The sequence below is a fragment of the Aedes albopictus genome, chromosome 2 (genome assembly GCF_035046485.1).
Source record: "Aedes albopictus strain Foshan chromosome 2, AalbF5, whole genome shotgun sequence".
Lineage (NCBI taxonomy): Eukaryota > Metazoa > Arthropoda > Insecta > Diptera > Culicidae > Aedes > Aedes albopictus.
Window position 1 is genome coordinate 225096971 of NC_085137.1, and position 21865 is coordinate 225118835.

The following is a 21865-nucleotide window of genomic DNA, read 5'->3' on the forward strand; positions in this document are numbered from 1 at the left end:
TGAGAACTGCTGTCTAAATTTCACAACCGGGATTGTTTCGAACCCTCATTAAAACCCGCGAGAACTGCAAAATGACGAGCCTATGAACTATTATCAGAGTTATTTGTGTTTACATTTGACAATATTTTGACATTTCGACAGACTTTGTCATGCTTAGCAATAAGGTGTAATTCAGTTATTTTGGCGTTGTGATATCTATCGCAAACAAGAATTAGAACCAATAATTGCATATGTTGTATAAATGCTACCTAGATGTTATAAAAACGCTATTGCAAGTTAATGTGCAATCTATTGTGCAGTTGTTCGAAAGGTGTATTTTAAAAGTAATAACTACTTCCATGTGCTTCAAATAAAAATACTTGTACAAATGTTTACTGTCAATCATTAGAAAAAGAACCATACAGTACCGGATGAAAATATGGATCCACAAATGCAGAAAAAGAGAATGGCCACTATTCTTGCCTTTATTTGTTGATCATCATAAAAAGTGGATGTCGTATTGAGTAGTAATTTTTAACTTTTACTTGAGCCTCAATCAGGAAGCAATAGATCATGAACTCCATAATTAATAGTGATGATTGAAATTCGAATTGTTTTAGTATTTTTGAGCGGCACTGTAAATTCCATGGATTGTATGCCATATTGCCTTTTTCCGTGCGGATTGAAAAAGAATCTCACGCATCTGCATAAAATAGTATGTTCAAGATACATTTTTCAATCCAATTGAGTAGCGCATGAATTATTGATGAGTTAAATTGAAAACTACTCCAAAAATTCTGAGGCGCAGATGAAACAACGCTAACGCTACTGAGAAAGACCTTTTATTAGTTTTTCGAATAATCAGATATAATTAACTTCAACTTTGGGAAGCATTTTTCATGTTTGCTTCATCGTGATTTTTCGTGAATAAAATAAAAAAATGTTTTGATGTGGTTATTTTTCTGTCAGTTACCTTGTTTTGCAATCGTGTTTATTAATAGTTTGTTGTATAAGTGGATTCTCCAAGTCATGTAGCTTTCAAATAGCTTTATTATAAAAACTAAAATGGTTATGATGTATAAACATTTTATGCAAGTTATATGACTTGAAAAAATCTCAATTCCAGCCTACGAATGTGATTGTATTATAACAGTATTCTATATGATTTTCAAATTGATAAGTAACCTGATTGCAACTATCCAATGCTAGAGAGTTGGTGGGAACGTACCTCGAGAGTATTATTAGTGTATGGGGATACATCTTATACAACTTGTAAGATGTTTTATAAGCCGCCATGTTTTGCGCTGTTTTGATTATATAAGTGTACAGTTTTGAGTCAATAAAACAAGAAATAAACAAATGATTATGTTTAAATCGTGAATTTAGAACTTTTATAGAACAAGTTGTGTTACTTGGGCTGTTGATATGCGGCCGAAATGGAACTCAAAAAGTGTACAGGAGTGAAATGTCGTTTTCTATCCCAAGCTATACATTAGGTTGTCCCAAAATTGCACATGGTCAAAAAACTTGGGGGCTCACCCTGCACATGATAGCTAAGGGTGTTAGAAACAAACTTTTGTATGACGGCAACTTTCAGAAATGACGTTTAAAGGTCGCCCCGGTGATATTTTTGAAAAATGACCATTTTTCGTAATAAATTTCATACAAATATTTTTTACCGTACAAAAATTGGCAAAACCCACTATTTTTATATTTTTTACAGCTTGATGTAGATCCAAACTTCTTGGAAAAATTAATTAACGACATGTTTTGCAGGTAACTTTTTGATACTGAATTTTTGAATTTACTAAAATTTGTCATTTTTTGATATACTCTGCATTTTGCCCATCATAAAAAGTATCTGAACCTAATGCAAATTTTAAATAATTTCCATAAAAAGATGGGAAATTTTATTAGGAAAAACTTTGCCGAAGACAGCATGGCGTTTTTTCTATCCGTTTTAGAGTTATTCACGATTTACTATTTGATGAAATTTGAATTTTTAGGTATTTTTCTAATAATGTCACATAACAACTTCTTAAAAACACATACAAAGTAAAAAATCACTTCTGCTCAACAAGTCTTTGTCTTGATTGTGTTTAGGAATTAAGGACAGACTTGTTAGAATCCCAAAATGGCCGCCACAATGGCCGACTTTGGCACCTACTCACGATTTCGAGGGCACAAATCTCTTTATAAACAAAACCAGCGTATCTGAGCTTTTTATTTTAAGCTAATTAAAAGTGAGCAAGAACAGAATAATAAAATTCATTGTTGTTTGAAGCTTACTTCATGAGATTTGTGCGTTTGAAGTTTTGATGCAATGTTGAAGCGGGATTTCAAGACGTTTGTCCTTAAGGTGGCATCATTTATTGAATTTTTGTTTTTGTTAACAAATCCATTTTCTATGATACAGAAAGGCACCTACTAGCGAGAAACTTTATCATTAGGTACCATTTTGAGATGCCTCAGTAGGCCATGGCATTTTTAACGGCGATGTATTGACAATGGTTTATACGAGCATAATACACAATCAAACGCACGGTACATTTTCTATATCATTTAGAAGGTGATACATTTCGCAAAACATGCCGATTTTGTTTTTCAATGATGTCGTTTAATCGTTCAAAGACATGAATAAAACGTTCTAGTAGTCCCTATCATTTTGATCAACATATCGGGAGTAATTCGCGAATAGGGCGTAACTAACAAAGCAATAACAATGCGAAAACAACAACCGAATTTTACTGATCAAATTTTAATTCCTATTTAGAAGTAATACAGAATAATTCAACTTAAATAAGGTTAATTGACACAGTTCTGACATAGTTTCTTGTTTTTCTAAGAACACTGCACGAATTTGATATTTTTTGCACTAAAAATTGCATTTATTTAATTACGCCTGAATTGATACCTGCGAATGCTAATTTCGCCCAATACTATGCGCCTCGAATCGATATCATTTTCAGAATCGCCTTTTACTATTCGCCTTGTTTATGATTTTTGACAGAATTTCGCCATTTGCTTTCGCCGTGTTTACGTTTTGATTTCAGTTTCGCCTTCTACTATCGCCGTGTTTACGTGTTGATTTCAGTTTCGCCTTTCACTTTCGTAAACAAAACATCAAACAAAACAAAGGAGTAGAAGGCGTAATTCTTGTTTTTGTTCGTTTGGAATAGAATGGGATTACGCCTTTCACTCAATCAGTGATTTTCGATAGTTAGAAAAGTGATATCAAGGAAACTCTGTGAGCATTTAGAAGACAAATCTAGCTTCTTTTCATTCCTGCAATTACTCAAATTGTGTACATTTTGTTGGTTACGGCTTTTTCGCTAATTATTACGGATATAGGATGATAAAAATGACGTCACTTGTTTACGTCCAAAACTGTTGTTTACTAACAAAAGCCTACCTTGTTTTATTGTATGCCGTGTATGTGTTATGGTAATCAAATTGTTCTAACCTTGGATTACATTGCGTTAACTCACTGGTTCATCTCATCCCACCCGTTTCAATTTGCCTTGGTGTATCTTATTTTCGGTGTTGATAAGATAGATCAAGTCAGTAAGTGTAAAAAAGACATGCTCTGCTTTTAAGAATGTCTTGAATTGGAACTTAGAATCTAAAAATTGGTATTCTTACGTAAGATGTTCGTAATCGCGATTTGAATTTGGTATGGATAAACGTATTCGCCTTTATACACTTTGCCACTGTTTCCAGGGCTGTTTCACTGGTCCAGGATTCATACGTCTTCGTGTAGAAAAATAATTGAGAATATCGACAGGAAAGTGAGATAAACGCGAAAATATGGCTCAACATTTTGTGGAGAATATCTTTAAAAAAATCACTAGGCAGTACAAAGCTTGTCAAGAGAGCTAGCTTTTTAAGATATCTTTGCTAGTTAATTTCTATATGAAGGTATTGAATAACAAAAAATAAAAAATCAATTAATGATGTCACCAAAATCCCATTGTTACGGCGAATAGGGGTTCCAAGAGGGGTAGTGTGAAGCTAGAAGCCGAATTCTTCTGAGCAGATCGCAAACTGCAATCTGTGGGTGCGAGTACAGCTAAAAGCTGTAATTTATTGCAAAATCAGTTTAAGAATATTTTCGATCACAAATGTTACTTACATAATTCGGTCTGAGGCTATCTATGACTGCTTTTCGTAAGTTATCCGTAACAATTCATTGTGATACATTCTGCGATATTTGAGGTGATTCAATTATTTCGATCAAATCGATCAACGATCAAATCTGACTATACATGTCAATGGTTGCTACTCCGTGATTGATCTGAGCTGGTACCAATTGCACTGAGATCCAAATGAATAAGGGCTGGGACACTCCACTTATTCTCAAAGTGCAATTCTAGCAGCTCATACATTTTGGATCAATAACGGCGCCGGCCACGTCCTTATAGTCAGTTGGGAAGGGAAAGGAATGTTAGAGTGTGCTGATTGTTGCTACTTAAGACCGAGATCACCTCTGCATCCCCACAATCAGCACGGACTGGGGTATTTGTTACACGGAAAGGATGGGAGATCTGGGAGTCACCGTTGGGTCGGTGATGCGATCCATGGATAGAGGGTTATTTATAGTGTTCGTGAGGTGATACATTGTGTGGTGAATGAGGTGAATAAGGTCAAGCGGCACAGCACGCTTTGGTTGCATAACTTGTAGGCGTTATTATATACACTGTGCTGAGAGTGGAAATTGGAAGGGAGGGAAACGACTTTTTTCCAATTCGTTTCTGGTTCTAGCGATGGCTATGAACATATGAATATACATGAGTTGTATATGTAGAGAAGAGAGAGAGAGAGTGAGGAAGTGGATAGAAAGATACAAAGTAGGATGAAAAGGGACGGGCCAGGGATTGAACCCATGACCTTCTGCATACGAATCAGAAGCGGTAGCCACTAGACCACCAAGCCCGTCAAGGTGATTCAATTATTTCTGCAAGAACGTGATTAAACTAATATGTAGCTGTAAGTAGATTTAAGTATTTCATTAAACCTTCAAGAATTTCAATTTAAATTAGCATCCTTACAATTACATGTCTTTTCACGTCACTCAAATGATATATTTTGACAGATCTTTTTCCATGTCATTTGGCTTCGCATATTACCCTGTGCATGTATGATGAAGTTGCTAATTGGAGCTCTGAAAGTGTTGCCAGCGGCAACACCATAACACAATCAAGACAAAAACTTGTTGAGTATACGTGATTTTTTACTATGTATGTGTTTTAAGAAGTTCTTATGTGACATTTTTAGAAAAATACCTAAAAATTCAAATTTCACCAAATAGTAAATCGTCCTCCTCCTCTCCTCTTCTTGGCGTAACGTCCTCACTCGGACAAAGCCTGCTTCTCAGCTTAGTGTTCTATGAGCACTTCCACAGTTTTTAACTGAGAGCTTCCTCTGCCAATGACCATTTTGCATGTGTATATCGTGTGGCAGGCACGAAGATACTCTATGCCCAAGGAAGTCAAGGAAATTTCCTTTACGAAAAGATCCTGGACCGACCGGGAATCGAACCCGTCACCCTCAGCATGGTCATGCTGAATACCCGTGCGTTTACCGCCTCGGCTATATGGGCCCTGTAGTAAATCGTGAATAACTCTAAAATGGATAGAAAAAACGCCATGCTGTCTTCGGCAAAGTTTTTCCTCATAAAATTTCCTATCTTTTTATGGAAATTATTTAAAATTTGCATTAGGTTCAGATACTTTTTATGGTGGGTAAAATGCAGAGTATATCAAAAAATGACAAATTTTAGTAAATTCAAAAAATCAGTATCAAAAAAGTTACCTGCAAAACATGTCGCTAATTATTTTTTTCAAGATGTTTGGATCCATATCAAGCTGTAAAAAATATAAAAATAGTAGGTATTGCCAATTTTTGTACGGTAAAAAATATTTGTATGAAATTTATTACGAAAAATGGTCATTTTTCAAAAATCTCAAAAATTTGTTTCTAACACCCTTAGCTATCATTTGCAGGGTGAGCCCCCAAGCTTTTTGACTATGTGCAATTTTTGGGACAACCTACTATACATATATGCTGGAATTTCTAACCCTACAGTAATTATAATTGTGAGGTAGAATAAAATATGGGAAACAAATTCGTTGTGTATGCAGCAGGAGCTGTATGTAAAAATCGCAGTGGGCAGGCAGTACTGACTATATCGACGAGTTACAAACGATTGATTGATCTTCATTATTGTAAATTGTCAATGGACTAAATACGAAACGACCCAGTTAAGGGTTGAACGTCTCTTAAAAAAGACAAATTAAATAACGGATTGAATGTTTAACGTAGTTAAGAAATATATTTGTGTGTATTGTTCATTTAAACATAATTAAAAGATATTTCCTGATACGTCTGAAGGCTCTTCTTTTTGTTAAATCCTAAAAAACAAATCAAATTTAACTCCCGAAATTAACAAATTAATTTCCATACTAACGCTTAAACAGTGGCATTTCCCGTTGGGGACTTGATTCTGGTCAACGTCACATTATCCGGAAGTGCGTCCTGATATGTCCTTGCAAATAATCCACAACGCTCTGCCATGGAGCCATTTTTGCCAGCAGCCACCATTCCTTGGATGTGCTTGATAAACCCTAACAGTTTCCGCACGTTCGGCGGATGTTTCCCGTACCGGTCTCGAATTCCGTGCAGGAACGCTTCGCTCCACAGCAGATGCTCCGACGATATGTTGAGGTCCCCGGACGCGATCAGGATCAGGGTGCACAGTGTTGCATCGAACATCCGGTTGATATCGCCGTAGACGGATTGATCCGGCTTGTAGCCGTGGTGACCGCGAATGATTTCATTGAGAGCATGGTCCACACGACTGTTCCATCCGGTTCTGTCTACCGTTGCGAGAGCGCTGGCCGTGATTGAGGCGTTCGCCGGCAGGGGTAGTCTCGATTCATTGACGGTGGTTATATTTGGAGTTTTTGGCGTCGGAAGTAGTGAGACTAACTGCTGCTGGTCTGTTATAAGATGGGGCCGGTAGCGCAAGCGCAGGGACATTCGAGGCTGCACGGTGGAGTCCATTTTTATTGTTTTTCACTTGTAATTTTTGATGTGGGATTCTCACTAAAATTTTGATGCAATTTGAAGTTCGAACAATTTTTATTTCAGCGATTACTACGATTGGATTAAAACAATGAAACGCAATGAGGTGATCTTTGATCAAAGGATCTTCAAATCTATCATAGGATGTGACACCTGTAACTACTTGAAGGGGCTGTCCATAAACCACGTGGTCAGTTTTTGTGAGATTCGAAATTTGACAGCTTTCGGGCTGGTATTTTCACAACAAACTAAGTTATATTCATCAAATATATGTTAAAAATCAGTAACGACATTAATCTGTTGACAAATATATTTTATTAGGCCATATTAAATGTATAGCCTTATTGGCCCATTCACGGTATGTTCAAAGTATAATTTTATTCAAAGTATTTTCTATGGAATAACTTTTGCTGGGATCGTTTTTTTTTTTTTTGGACCTACAATTCCATAATTGAAGTGGCCTAACAAAACTCATACTCGAACCTGGATTATTTTTGGAATTATTTGCTGTTTTCCCGCGCAGCAGTTGTAAATTATCAATCATAAGGCGAACTCCTCCTTTTAAACCTAAAATTTTAAAGTTTTCATGGATTTGTGGCTTGTAAGTTACCGATTCCAAAGTGCGCAGGCTTTATTTTCGGTTGCATAAAATATTAAAACAAAAACCCACTTGACTTTCACGAAGAATTCATGGAAATAGCCAGAAATTCCGATATGAACTTTATAGGACAATTTATCTAGTAAACGAATACTAGAAGAAATAGATGTACACAAAAGTTCAACGACATCTTTTTTTGTCATTCACTGTAAGTTTATCCCTAGAATTTCAAACCATAAAGTTTACTTGTAGTAGCTTCAACAAAATGTGTATTTCCCCAAATAATACCTCATGATCCGTTTCATCAAGAATACCCCCAACTTTCCCTCACATGAAACATCAAAACAACCGCATTGGATCGCGTAGATACCAAGATACCATCTCACGATAAGCGAAGTGCAAACAATTAACCCATCCTAGTACCACTCTTATAATGGCTCTCCAGCGGCGGTGCTACAGTTTAAGACCAACTAGACTCCCCATTTTCCATCGGATAAGTAACGGAGCGAGGAAATTTTCATCAGGGGAAAACATTAGCTTTCGCATGAACCATGCAGCAGATTTCATAAATTTCCAATGAAAGGGGTTACTCCTTATGGGTCCGAACCGAACTTTCTCAGCAACCGTCAGCACACCAAGATGATACGATCCTGATTTCGCTTCTGTGTGTGTGCACCGCCGCGGTCTCATTCATATTACGAGCATACTCGAGTTCCAAGTTGATGTTCCGGATGCGCCGGTCGAGATTAAAACTTATGCACCCGGTAAAATATTTGACTGTCATTGTTTTTGAAGTGGTAACGGTGGCGGTGATGCGGAACATCCTGACGGGGTGGTATTCTGTTGATATTCGAATTCCTTCACCAGCCCAAACATATCCCCGTCTATCGTGACATTAATACCTGGACGGGTCTGGTCGTGTCAGCTTCCGACAACCAGCTTGTATTTTGTTTTTTACGTTATTCATCAGTAAGCTCTTTGCTGCTTCGCATTCCAGGTGGGTGTATAACTCTGCTACCGTTCCGAACGTTTTGGCGATAATGTCCATGTTGTCCGCAAAGCACACGAATTGGCCGGATTTTGTGAAAATCGTGCCCTGACTGCTGCGCCCGGCTCATCGCATTACACCTTCCCGAGTGATGTTGAAGAGCCATGAGAGTCCGACACCTTGTCGCAGTCCCCGGCGAGATTCGAATGAGCTGGATAGTTCACCCGAAACCCTTACGCGGTTTTGCACACCTTCCATCGTTGCTTTGAGAAGTCTGGCCAGTTTCTCAGGAAAGCCGTTTTCGTCCATGATTATCCATAACTCTGTCCGGTCGATACTATCGTATGCCGTCTTGAAGTCGATCCCGGGCAGAGGTCAAGTACTGACGATCAAAACGTGCTATTGGTTTGATTGATATAAGAGGTAAAAGTACTGAAAATAATAGCAAAAACATGTTCCTAGGACGTCTGACCAATAGCAAAATTTGCTATTGAATTTGAAGATCAACCGAATAGCTCGCTGCTATTGGTTAGCTCTCAAAAGAGCCAAATTTGTTATGATGATGTTGGTCGAGGAGTAAATTTTAGCTATTTTTTCCAGTACTTTTACCTCTTATATCAAAATCTTCTTAAAAATGTACCAAAAATCCATTAGAAGTCCATCCAAGTATTCCTTCCATAATTCGTCTAGAAATTACTGCACACATGGGCTTCTTCAAATTTTTATCCAGGGATTCCAACAAAAAAATTTCCAGGAATTCGCTAAGAAAACTCTAGTCTAGTGAGATTCTCTAAGGAATTCCTCATGGGATTGCTACCGGGACTCGCCATGGGGTTTCTTCACATATTTCTCCAAGATTCCTCCAGAGATTTACCTGGGAATTCCTCCTGTCAGTCTTTCGGGAACAACTTCCAGGATTATTTTGAAAATGCCTCCGAGAATTCTTCTTAAGATTCCTTCAGAAATTCTTCCTGGAATTCTTCCAAAAACTCCTCCAGGAGTTAATCTAAGACTTTTTAGGATTCTCCAGGATCTCCTCTTGAATTTCAGTGATTTCTTCAGTACTTTCTCCTGGGATTTCTTCAAGAATTCTTCCTGGGATACCTCCAAGAACTCCTCAAATGATTCCTCCCGGATTTCTCTGTGAATTCCTACATAGATTTCTATGAACATTCTTACAGGGATACGTCCAGGAATTCTTCTAGCACTTGCTTTAGAGATTCCTTCAGGTTTTCCGTCTGGGATACCTCAAGGATTTCCTCTAGAGATTCCTCCAGGAACTTCTCCTGAAAGAGCCACAGTAGTTCTTGAAGGAAATCCTCCAGGAATTCCTCCAGGGACTTCTCTAAGGATTGCTCCAGGGATTCCGCATGTAATGTATACAGGGATTCCCCCAAGAATTCCGCAAGAGATTTCTCATTTCTCTCTTGACATTCCTCCAGGAGTTCCTACAGGCATGTTTCCAGGAATTTCTCTAGGCATTCCTTCAGAATTTCCTCTTGGGATTGCAGTCTAAGCATTCCTCCAGGAATTCCTTTAGGAATACCTTCACAATACCTATGATAGTTTCTCCAAAAAATCCTTCAGAAATTTCCCCAGGAATTCCTCCCGGAGTTTATCTAGGAATTATTCCAAGAGTTCCTCGATCCCTACATGAATTCCTTCAGAGATTCTTCTAGGAATTCCTTCAAGGATTTCTTCAGGAATCCTACAGTTAATCCTCCAAGGATACCTTTAGAAATGCTTCCAGGAATTCCTCACGGAATTTAGCCAGGAATTATTCCAGGAGTTCCTCCAGGCATTCTTCTAGGATTTCATCCAGGCATTTCTCCAGGGACGCCTCCGAGAATTCCAGGATTTTTTCCATAAATTCCTCCAGGGAATCCTCCATCGATTCCTTCAGAGATTCTATCAGGAATTTATTCAGGAATTCCTCTAGGATTTTTTTCAGGGATTCCTCCAGAAATTCCTCTGGGAACTCCTTTAGGAATTTATTCAGGAATTTGTTCAGAAATTTCTCAAGGGATTCCTCCCAGAATTCCTCTAAAGATTCCTCCAGGGATTCATTCAGGAGTTTCTTTAAGAATTCCTTTAGGGATTTCACCAGGAGTTTATCCAAGGATATCTTCAAGATTTCTTCTAGAATATGTTCCAGGCATTCATTCAGGAATTTCTCCAGGGAGTCCTCCTGGAAATTCTCCTGGAATTCCTCCAAGAATTCCTTCAGGTATTTCTGAAGGAATTCCTCAGGAATTTCTTTAGGGATTCCTCCAGAGACAGTTTGATGCACAATCTCAGTTTTATTTAGATAAATAATTCATTCCATGAGATTGTACTCCATACTGCATATGAATCATTTTATGGTTTTGCAACATTTTATAATATCGAATCGATGTGAAAACATCGATTCAAAGCATTAGATTAACCCGTAAACACCCAGGACGATCTACTTTTGGTAGATGTGCAATATCTTCTTTGTTTTAGAACATTTTACCCCGTTTTTTTTATAGTCAAGGGGAATAGTTGTGCTAAGAAATGCATGGTACCTCCCCCCTTTGCACCCTCCCCCCTTTTGCGGAAAGCCGAAAATACGTGGCTTTTTTTTGTATTTTTTTATAAATTCTGCATGTTTTTGCTCAAATTTTATCGTTTTGCTAATCATCAATAGTTTTCACAGATCCTAGACATGCAATGTATTACTACCCATCATAGTCTGTTGCAGTTTTGATCACAAAGCTATTCTAAGGCCTCCAAAGTTTGTGACTCCTGGAAATTTTCTCAAGAGTTCCTCCAGAAATTTCTCCTGGGATTCCTCCAGGAAGTATTCCTGAGGTCTAATGGACATCAACGTGACTAAATTTCTTGAACAGAGTGAACACAAACGATGGTAGATGTTTTAGATCTTAAGAAAATGAATTCCAGTGTAGTTTGGATGACCAACAGCACCCAATTCATAGACTCTGTTCTGTGATCATTCATCGTGTATAAAATTTGGTTGAGAATGTTAGATTTTTGTCACAAACTTCGGAATACTTTGGAGGCCTTAGAATAGCAAAACTTCAACAGACTATGATGTCTGGAGTCCAAAAATGGCGACTAGAATATACAAGATGGCGATCTAAAATCCAATATGGCGGCTCGAAATTCAAGATTGCGATTGTTTTTCGGAGTTTTAGGCTCTAGATGCAATATGAGCATATTTGGTATGGAGAAGATGTCCGGAGGCCAAAAATCCCGACCAGAATATCGAAGATAGCGGTCAAAAATCCAAGATCATAGCCCAAAATTCACGATGGCGGCCGTTTAATGACGAGTGTTGGAGTTTTAAACCATTCAATATGGGTATTCTTGATATCCGGAAGATGTCCGGAGTCCAAAAATGGCGACCAGAATATCCAAAATGTCGAACTTAAATCCAAAATGGCAGTTAAAGTACGAGATTGCGGCTTTTATTTTAAGAGTTTAAGACTCAAACATCAAAAGCCTGATAAACGATATGATTTCTGGCGCCATGCAATGGATTTTTATTAAATGTATGAAAATGCGATTTTGATCAACATTAAACTTGAGTTTTGTTAAACCGGCACGAGAAAGGTGCCATCACCGCTAGGTGGAATAATTAGAGTTTTTAATATCAAAAAAGTAAAAACATATAATTCTCGTAAAACATTGACTTCAGAGAGAGAAAAAAAATTCCGAAGTTTAAATGTGTATTCCTAAGTTCTATGATTTAATTTATTTAATTAATTTAATCTTACCTCGCATTTCAGGTTACCTTATTAACTCTCATGTCTTTAAAAAGCTAGCAGTAGTGAGATAACTTTACGTACACTTTATTTTAAAAATTCCATACAAGCATAAAATAGCTTGCCTATTATCTAGGCCTGATAGCCAAGAGATGCAGATAGCTACAGGTGAATATGGCATCGGTTATAACCGCAAGAGATTGTTTCCACCGTGGGCACTCAGTCCGGTTTTAATCTTCGCGCGATATGGTCGACCGACAGAGGAAAGTTCCGAAAACGAAATCGAAACCATCTCAAGATGCGACCAATCTGCATCAAATCGATTCCCAGCTGGGGATGATTGGCGTTCTTTTAATCCTGATTTGTGGATCGATTTCGAGCTATCTGCTGAGCAACCTTCCGGATGCATTGACACGTGCTCAGCTGGAAAACAATCCGGGCGCTTTCATCGCCGAACGAGCATGGGAAAATTTGAAGGTATTGAACGACATCGGACCGAAACCGACCGGTAGTGAAGCCAACGAGAAGCTTACGGCTAATTACATTAAGCGTGAAATTGAGTTGATCCATGCAAGTAAACATGCCAACCAGCAACTGCTCGTCGAGCATCAGGTGGTGTCCGGAGGGTATTCGGTGGCCTTTCTAGGACATCCGTTGACCAGCTTGTATCGGAATGTGCAAAATCTGGTAGTGAAACTGAAGGGACAGAATGATTATGACGGGACAAGTCCTGCATTGATGCTAAATTGCCACTTTGACACGGTGGCCAGCAGTCCGGGAGCGAGCGACGACGGAGCCAGCTGTTGTGTTATGTTGGAAATCATGAGAGTGTTGTCCAGAGAGCCCAAGCGGAATCGCCACTCGATTGTGTTTCTGTTCAACGGAGCAGAGGAAACTCCTTTGCAGGCCGCACATGGATTTATTACGCAACATCCGTGGGCGAAACAGGTTGCGGCTTTCTTGAATTTGGAATCGGGTGGCTCCGGTGGAAAGGAAGTGCTGTTCCAGAGCGGACCGGGACATCCATGGATGATTGACCTATATGCACAGGCTATAAGGCATCCGTTCGCACAAGCCGCGGCAGAGGAGGTATTTCAGTCTGGTCTGATCCCATCCGATACTGATTTTCGAATATTCAGAGATTTTGGAAACGTCCCTGGTATGGATTTTGCACATGTTGCCGATGGATATCGTTACCATACCAAGTTTGACAGCATAGATTATCTGTCGTTGCCGGTGCTTCAGAGAACTGGAGATAACATACTTGCCCTAACGAGGAGAATGGTTAACAGTGATGAGCTAGCAAATAGTTGGAAGGAAGAATCAGCCAAAGGAAAAAGTGTCTTTTTTGATTTCCTTGGGCTATCGTTTGTGCAGTATTGTACCAATACTGCATTAGTGATCAACACGGTAGTGTCAATCGTTGCGGTTCAGTTCCCATTATATGGACTATGTCGCGCCACACCGTATGGAATATCAACAATCTTCAAAGAAGCAGCATACGGGTTTGTGGCAACCGTCGGTGGTATTCTGGGAAGCGTTATAGTAAATCTTATCATTGGACATGAGTTGGATGCACTGGGTTACGCGTTATCATGGTATTCGTCACGTTATCTTATTTTGGGACTATATTGTGGACCGGCTTTGCTCTGTCATTGCTTCGCGCAAATGATTGTCAACAAGCTATTCGCTGATAAGAAGACGCCGTTGAATTTATCGCAAATCGTACAGTCGAGATTAATTGGCGTCAGTGTGTTTTACTCGTTGTTGATTATGCCATTGACACTCATGGGAATTCGAAGCACCTATATATTGACGGTTGTGGCTTTGTTCTCTTCACTGTCATCACTAACAACATCGGTGTTAGGGTACCACAATACCACGAGAAAATGGTTGTTAGTACATACGCTATTCCAGATTCTAACAATGCTCTGGTCAACCAATTTCTACAACACATTCATGCAACTTTTTATTCCGATTTCTGGAAGAATCGGTGGCACCAAGAATCCGGAAATCTTGATTGGCATGCTGGCAGCATTTCTAACATTCCTTACCACCAGCTACCTCACACCACTGATCTCATTGCTGAAAAAGCCTTCAGAGCTTACCGCTCGAATTGTGGCTCCGATTTTGATAACATTTTTCCTGACGTGTCTCACACCAGCCAGCTTCCCATACAGAGACGAGAGTGCCAAAGCTCCAGCCGTTCAGAGGCACTACATAACGCACGCTTTACGCCTCTATCACGACCTTCAAGGTAACCTACGCCATAATGATTCTGGATTCCTAATTCGGGAGATGGACCGCAACTCGGAACGAGTCGTACGTGACATTTTGGGTCCCGAAGGAGTTGTTCGAATGCGTGAAATGAGTAGCTGTGCGGAAGAATTTTTCTGTTCTGTTCCGTTCTACTCTATGTGGCACCAGATACGGTTTGATAACTTTTGGCTTCCGGGACCGGCACCCTCAGAGAACAAAATGGTTACGCTAAAGCTCAAACAGACGCAACAGATCGATAAGCATATAAGGCGACTGCATTTCACACTGGACGGAAGCATACAATCGTCGCTTATGATTGGACCGAAATCCGGCGTCAGATTGGTCAACTGGAGCTTGCTGGATGAACTAACGACGGAAACCGAGTTCAACGGTCAGCGTGGACATTTTGTACTCGTGACGCATGGTCTGCCTGGCGAACCTTGGGACATTACCATGGACTTTGAGTACCGAGATGCAAATCCGGAAGGACCGATAGTAGATATTGCTGTGGTTACAACATTCTGGGAACATCAGGAAAATCACACGCGCGAGTTCAACAATTTGATCGAAAAGTTTCCGTCATGGGCGCACATCATACCGTCAGTGGCAGTCATGAACGTTTATGTGTTTTGATCTTTTGTTATGAAGATAACAGTGTAAATAAATATATTTTGTATTGTTCATAGAAGTGATTGATTCCTCGAAAGTTATATCCTATCATATCCTCTTGATTAGATCACTGCTATTCTTCACATGTACATAGGGATAACCATTAAACATGGGAAACTTATGCATGGAACGGCCGGACAGTTAAAATCAATTGGTTCAAGGTTGCAGGGCTGTGTTTTTATTTTTGAAATGATGATATTTTCGAGATTCGAAATTGGAGACGCATCGGACAGAAAGCGCAACCAAATGATTTTATTTCAACTAAGCTGCTCAACAAACACCTTAGAACACGGTTTTAAACTCATATCGGAGATCCGTAACATTTTCTGTGCATATCTGTGATATGTGATAAACTTTATGGTAAATAACTATTCCATATTGAAGCTATCAGGCTAGTTCATATTTCACTAAACAAATCTTAGCAACATTTCAAATATTAGGATAGAAATTATAAAATGTATACTTTCATGACTTTGGGCTGAACTGAATTTACATTGTAGAAATCTTACATCTGTCATCTCCTCACTTTCGTTTGACGTGAGAAATTATCTGAAAATCATTTGGTTGTGGGCCAGTGCTGCCAGCAACACATAGAAAACGAGAGTTTGTTTGACCCGAGAGAATATGCTTTCAAAGCAGGACTGCGAACAGATGCTTATTTTTCCGAACTCGAGGAATTTTTGGAAAATCCTATCAAGCAATACCAACCCTGTAAGCTTCTTTCTATAGACATTCCCAAAGCTTTTGATACAATGAGCAGGAAAGCTGTACTTAATTCTCTTGTTGAAATTAAAATCCGTGGAAGAATGTTTCAATACTTTCATAGCCGTACATTCAAAGTACGCGTTGGCTCTACGCTTTCCTCAACTCGATTGATTCCGAACCCAACATGAGGTGTCCAGGAAAGCTTGGAATCAAGAATGACTCCAACGTACTTTACCTGTTCAGTCACATTGATTTCAGAATCAAAGAGACGTAAAGGTCGAACACCATTACGGTTTCGCTTTTCCGTGAAAAGAACAATAGATGTTTTACTTGGATTTACCGAAAGGCCGTATTGGCGACACCAACCCTCAACTACCTGAAGAGCGTTTTGCATCAGGTCGAAAAGGGTGCTGATGCACATACCGACTAACAATGTTAGGTAGTGTAGCCTTCGCTCCATGCTGCTTAACAGAATTATAGAAATTGACCAGAAATGACACTCAAACTGATCTAATCTTACCATCAATAGTGCGCCGGAGGTTAGATAATAAGCTTGACGTTTAAAAGCTTCAAGTGACGTCAATCGGCCTTCAATCGGCCGCGAAGGAGATTACCGAAGGTCAAGTACATTTGGAATTTCCGGAGAAAGTCGGGGAAGAAAGAGTCACGATCGAACCCAAAACTGAGCGAGCCTTCAACGTAGGCCGTTACACTACCGAACTATTTCGAAGAAGTTCGTAGGAAATACCGAACTTTCGTGAGTTCGTTCGATGGCACCTTCCCTAATCTGAGGATCACGGTTCCATTTTACTTTCGTTCGATCCGCAGATTAGTGTTGAAGTGTCGTTTGGTAGTTCGTTGAAAAGGTCGTTAATTGTAGGTAACAGTAACGTGGTTGTATTTCTGTAATTTAATAGTTCTTTTGTTAGTTCCTAGTTTCACGTTCGAATTAGGAGAGAAGTGCTTAGGGTTTGTGCGTTTACCTCAATAGGATCTTCAGGTAATGTGTTCATTGTAATTGTGCTCGTTGTAGAAACCTCGTGCATGTGCTAATGGTGCTTGAATAGCCCGCGGCTATTTTCTTTCCCAGCGACATTTCCTGCTGTTCGGTACGGAACTTGCCGGCGGATAAACCCCGCCGAAAGAAGCGGCTCGTCAACACGCCGTTTGGAGCGAATTTCCGTGGTCGTCAACTGCCACTTGCCAGGCCCGTTTAGAAGGTCAGCCGAGGATTCGCACCCCCCCCCCCCTTTCCACGTGGCCGTCCGGGGTACACGTGTCTCCAAGCGTCGAACGATCGCCTTCATCGACGCGACACAACAGGAGCGCAGAAGCGCCCAGCAGGTCAGCAAAAACCACGTAGCTGCTCGGTGAGTCGTTTCCTTTTTTGCACCGTCTTTTTTTGTGGAGTGGGGCGTCCGGTGAGGACGCCTCGGAGAAGTTTTTTGCCGACCATAAGGTCGAGATTAATTTGGACGTCTAGTCACTACAGCGTCCGTTGATGTAAGGTTGGGTGGCAACAATCATACAAAATCGTGCGCACGTAATTTAAGATCGACCCACCCAACCCTATTGTGTGAGACACCCGGGTGTAGCAAGCTTGCCGCTGCTGCTTGTCGCATCATCGAGGAGGATAGAAAGTGAATGGAGTAATAGCACGAATAGAGCACATGACAGAGATAGGTAGATAGGAATGGAATACAAACGCACAGGCACAGGAGAGCAGGATTGAAGAAGGAATACCTGAGAATACGGAAAATGAATAGGATTATAGAATAAATAGTTCGTTGTGGGTTATTACCGAATAAATGTGTTTAGTTTTCTACCATAATAGTGTGTTTGTAGATTCCGTCGTGTGAAAGTTCTTTAGATTATTGAAATGTTGTCCCGTTGCTTCGCGTATTTGTAGTAGATGTTGTTTGCGTGGCGCAATTTGACTGTTGGGTCTTGCGTATCCCCTTCCACACTGGTAGCGCCTCTAGCGAGAAGTAGTGGAACCGCCAGTGATGATAAATAGCTCGCGATAACTGATGTCGCGTGGCATTTAGGTATGGGTGTCGTCTTACTGCGTTCTTTGGAGGAATGGTTTTGTAGTGTATCGGATTATGTTGTTGCGTAGGGTAATCACCCCAGTTCAGGTGTAGGAAGTAGATGCGCTGGCTCGATCCTACTTTCTTTGGGAATTTTAAATGGACTCGCCCTGAAGAGTCTCAACCGGGCAAATTTAGAACTTGTCGTGCGGTCTCCTAACGGAGTGGCGCTTAAGCCGCATGATTTATTCCCGGATCGGCCAGTGCCGGCTACAAAATGGCGCCCAACTGAAAGGTCTTATATGGTTTATGGAGTTTTGAGAATGTTTGGAGCAAAATTGAGAAAAAGTTCATAGAGGTTAAAAGTTTGTACAGTTAATTGGCGTGTATTTTCAGAATTTATGTAGAATGTCATGTTTTAGTTGTAGTTTTCAAGAATTTAAGTGTATTTTGGAGAAAATTGATGCTTATATGTGGATTTACGTGCAGTTTTGGTGGTATTTGCTTAGGGTTATCAAGCAATGCTGGTGATGTATTGTTTATTTAGGAAGATCTAGAATTTTCTTAAATTGTATGGCTAAATATCATTACAGTGGCTCAACATTCTACGAGTTACTGGTTTGACGACTGAGGAGGTGGAAAGAGAACTGTTTGTGGAAGGAAGTTATGTGGAATGAAGGTAATTCGTAATATGGATGGTTTAGAGTAATTTTGAGGATCATTTATAATTTTTTTGGAGACACTTATGAGGAAATTTCTAGAGATGATGGATGTATGGAGAAATTACGGATTACGATAGATGTTTGTGAAGTTTTTGTGGGTACAAACAGTTCATAAGGCTTCATTGGAATAGTATTTACAGGACAGAGTAAATTCCAATCGAAACAGTTACTAGTGATGTAGGTTGAAGATAAAGATAGCAGTAAATATTCGCTTAAACAAAATGGAAGAGAAATTGTCGAAATCTGCTCTTCTAACGAGGATTAAAGAGTTAGGAATCCGTCTAGAAGAAGTTAAGACTGAGATAGTAGAAGAAGAAGATGAGCAACATAGGGAGCACCTCCTAACGGAGGAATGGGATCTAGAAATAACGATAGAAGTGTTAAAGGCTGAATTTAGAGGAGTAAAAAAGAAGTTAATAATGGTGGATTATGACTTTTCTCAGAATCTACAATACGAGGTTTACGAGAGTACGTTCTCGTGCGGGTATTGCAAAAGCAATGAGCATGTTAGGAGATGCTGTCCAGTATTGGAGAGCAACGTTAGACTGAAAATTGAAAAATCAGGAACGCAGAAGAGCATAGAATATTGTGAAACGTTTCCGGAAAACTAGATCAGAGGTGCTCTGTAGGGAACGAAAGCACCTCATGCATTAGACATGTTCCCAGAGATGAGAAAATCTCACGAAAACTAGAGCACGAGTTTTTCAAATTACCATTACGCAAAATGGCAGTGAGAGAGAAAAAGAGCGAGTTCAGTTTGCCTAGGGTGCATAGGGAAAGCAGAAGACATAATAGGAGAAATCTAAAACAAAAAAGGATTCTTGGTTCTTTGAGTCAGCATAGAAGAAGAGGGAAAGAAGAAGTAGCAATGGCAGAGAAAGGAATGAGAAAGTTTCAAATAACAGCTGAGAGATGGAAGCTGTGGTTTTTAAAGATTCTTCTGAGTAGAAATCTTTATGTGATTCCAACTTTTTTATGTTCTGTTCGAGCTATCTAATTGATTGTTGATTAGATCAGTGATCGAACACGAACTGCATATTAGGACCGACTGCTACAACTTGGAAGATGTGTATGGGAAGAGACATGATATCTTCAACTGCGAATTTCCTGTAAGAAGGGCTTCGAGGAGTTCTTCTAGGGGAATGCAGTTGAGCATAACGGTTATTAAGCTATGTAGCTCTCAGTTGAGTAGCAACGACGCGCCATGATGCTTTAGCTCTGGTTGCATGAAAATACTTGCCGCCGTTTGTGAGATTTGGCTCTGGCCTTTCAGCCAGAGCAGCCCCACAACAACTTTATTTACTGGGTGCTTCCTAGAGGAGAGGCTCTCGCTGATCCTCTAGAAGAAATCTCACAGACGTGCTTGACTAGGCATTTAAGGATTGCTCTAGCAGAGGGATCTTTGTTGAAGACTTTTGGTTTGCTCAGGCCTACCCTCTCGACCGGAAGACAGAGCGAGTCCATGGAGTTAACTCCAGGACGATGACCTTTAATTGAAACTCGGAGCTAATAAAGCGTTGATGAGGAGTACCATAAATGGGAAGTATTGAAGCGAGAGTCTGAAGATTGAGGGTGCTCAGACGATGACCGCCTAAGACTCTGAGGTCTAGCTCATAGAAGCAGACGATGAAGAGCACACCCGAGTAAATCGAGCAAGCAAATCAACAAATCTTGAAGAAAGAGACTGCTGACTAGAAAAATCAGTTTGAAAAGGTAAATAGCTCTTTCCCATTGTAAATAAGGACGAAATCGATTTTTCTAAATTATTGCCTGTTTGGATATTTCTTTCATGTTTGTCATTGATTTTAGTAAGGTAGTTAACATCGAGTCTTAGTCTATTTTAGTAATCATAATTATAGGCTTTATTAGGGTCCTGTGTTGCAATAGTGGTGTCTATCGATGACACTCGTGTACATATATATGTTTCATGTATTCAGTTTCGTTTACAGTGTGAATACATGTTTATTAGATGCTTTATTTACATTTTTTCTACGTTATATTTTTTTTGTCTTACATAGCTATTTTCATTATTCATATTGATTTATTTATTTATTTGCATATTTATTTATTTATTTACTTATTTATTTATTTATTTATTTATTTATTAGAGAGTTATTTGTTCAGAGATTATTTATTTATTTATTTATATTGGCGGAATCATGCATCGCCTTGTGTAATTGTCCGGTTCGTCCTTTTTGCTCGTCCCACCATGCGACATTCTTGCGTGGGTCGCGCGACATCTTTCATGTTGGATGGTTCCTAAAATCAAAAATATGCAATGAAAATTGGTCCAATTTACTCACCTTTAATCGGAATCCAACTATCCTGCCCAATGATCACCGCCCTGAGCTCCATCCCATCCATCTTCAAAACTGGGTGCGATAGACTAGGACGTTTGTGGGTCCGTCCAAAGAACATCTCATGGCCATCCAAATGTAAACAAACACCTTCTGGATTCATCATCACAATGATCCATTTATTCCAGGCAGATTACCTTAAATTTAACGAAAATCATTAGAAATTAGTTCATTCTACTTACCAGTATCAGTTTCGTCAGGATTTTAGAGGAAAATAGCCACAAAATTATCTAAATAATAAACAAATTACCGCTCCATAACATTTTTGCACTGTCTCGTAATCCATCTATAATTCAACTAACGTTTCGTTGTTTACTCGGAGGGGGTTCAATGTGTGGGTGACAATTATTTTGCGTTCTATGGTTGTGTTAGGTTTGGTCATTTTGTTCTTGTTTCGTATTGCCGAATTGTATATTTGGTGTTAGAAACATGAATTAAAGTGAAATTTTGGGGATTTAGTATTTGTGTTGTGTGTTTTGTAATCGCTTATGTGTTAAGTGGTAGAACCATAGCCGATACTACTGTCAAGTGTTGTGATATTTCCGTGGTCAGTTGTATATGTTCTGCGTGCCGATGAAATTTCGGTATAGAACAAGCAATTGATATTTTTTTAAATTTGTGTTAGGTCTACGTTTTGTCAATTAGAGTGTTGTGTAAGCTGAGGGATAGCCTTGGCGACACACTTGAAAGACAAAATAGTTGCGGTTTGGGCTGGATAGGGATACATTT

At 39.5% G+C, this 21865-nt stretch overlaps 3 protein-coding genes across 6 annotated transcripts in view; 2 read left to right on the forward strand and 1 right to left on the reverse strand.

The window, feature by feature from the left end:
• LOC109401394 (protein madd-4) overlaps positions 1-21865 on the forward strand; it is a 902383-nt gene that overhangs the window by 20025 nt on the left and 860493 nt on the right. The window lies entirely within an intron of this gene.
• LOC134287034 (uncharacterized) lies at positions 6284-7198 on the reverse strand. Its single transcript, XM_062848748.1, has 2 exons — positions 6446-7198; positions 6284-6389 (listed from the first exon to the last, which is right to left on the reverse strand). The coding sequence occupies exon 1, from the start codon at positions 7039-7041 to the stop codon at positions 6448-6450; it is 594 nt and encodes a 197-aa protein (XP_062704732.1). The 5' UTR covers positions 7042-7198; the 3' UTR covers positions 6284-6389; positions 6446-6447.
• Positions 12585-15341, forward strand: LOC109401436 (endoplasmic reticulum metallopeptidase 1-like). The gene has a single exon (XM_019673993.3). The coding sequence runs from the start codon at positions 12641-12643 to the stop codon at positions 15284-15286; it is 2646 nt and encodes an 881-aa protein (XP_019529538.3). The 5' UTR covers positions 12585-12640; the 3' UTR covers positions 15287-15341.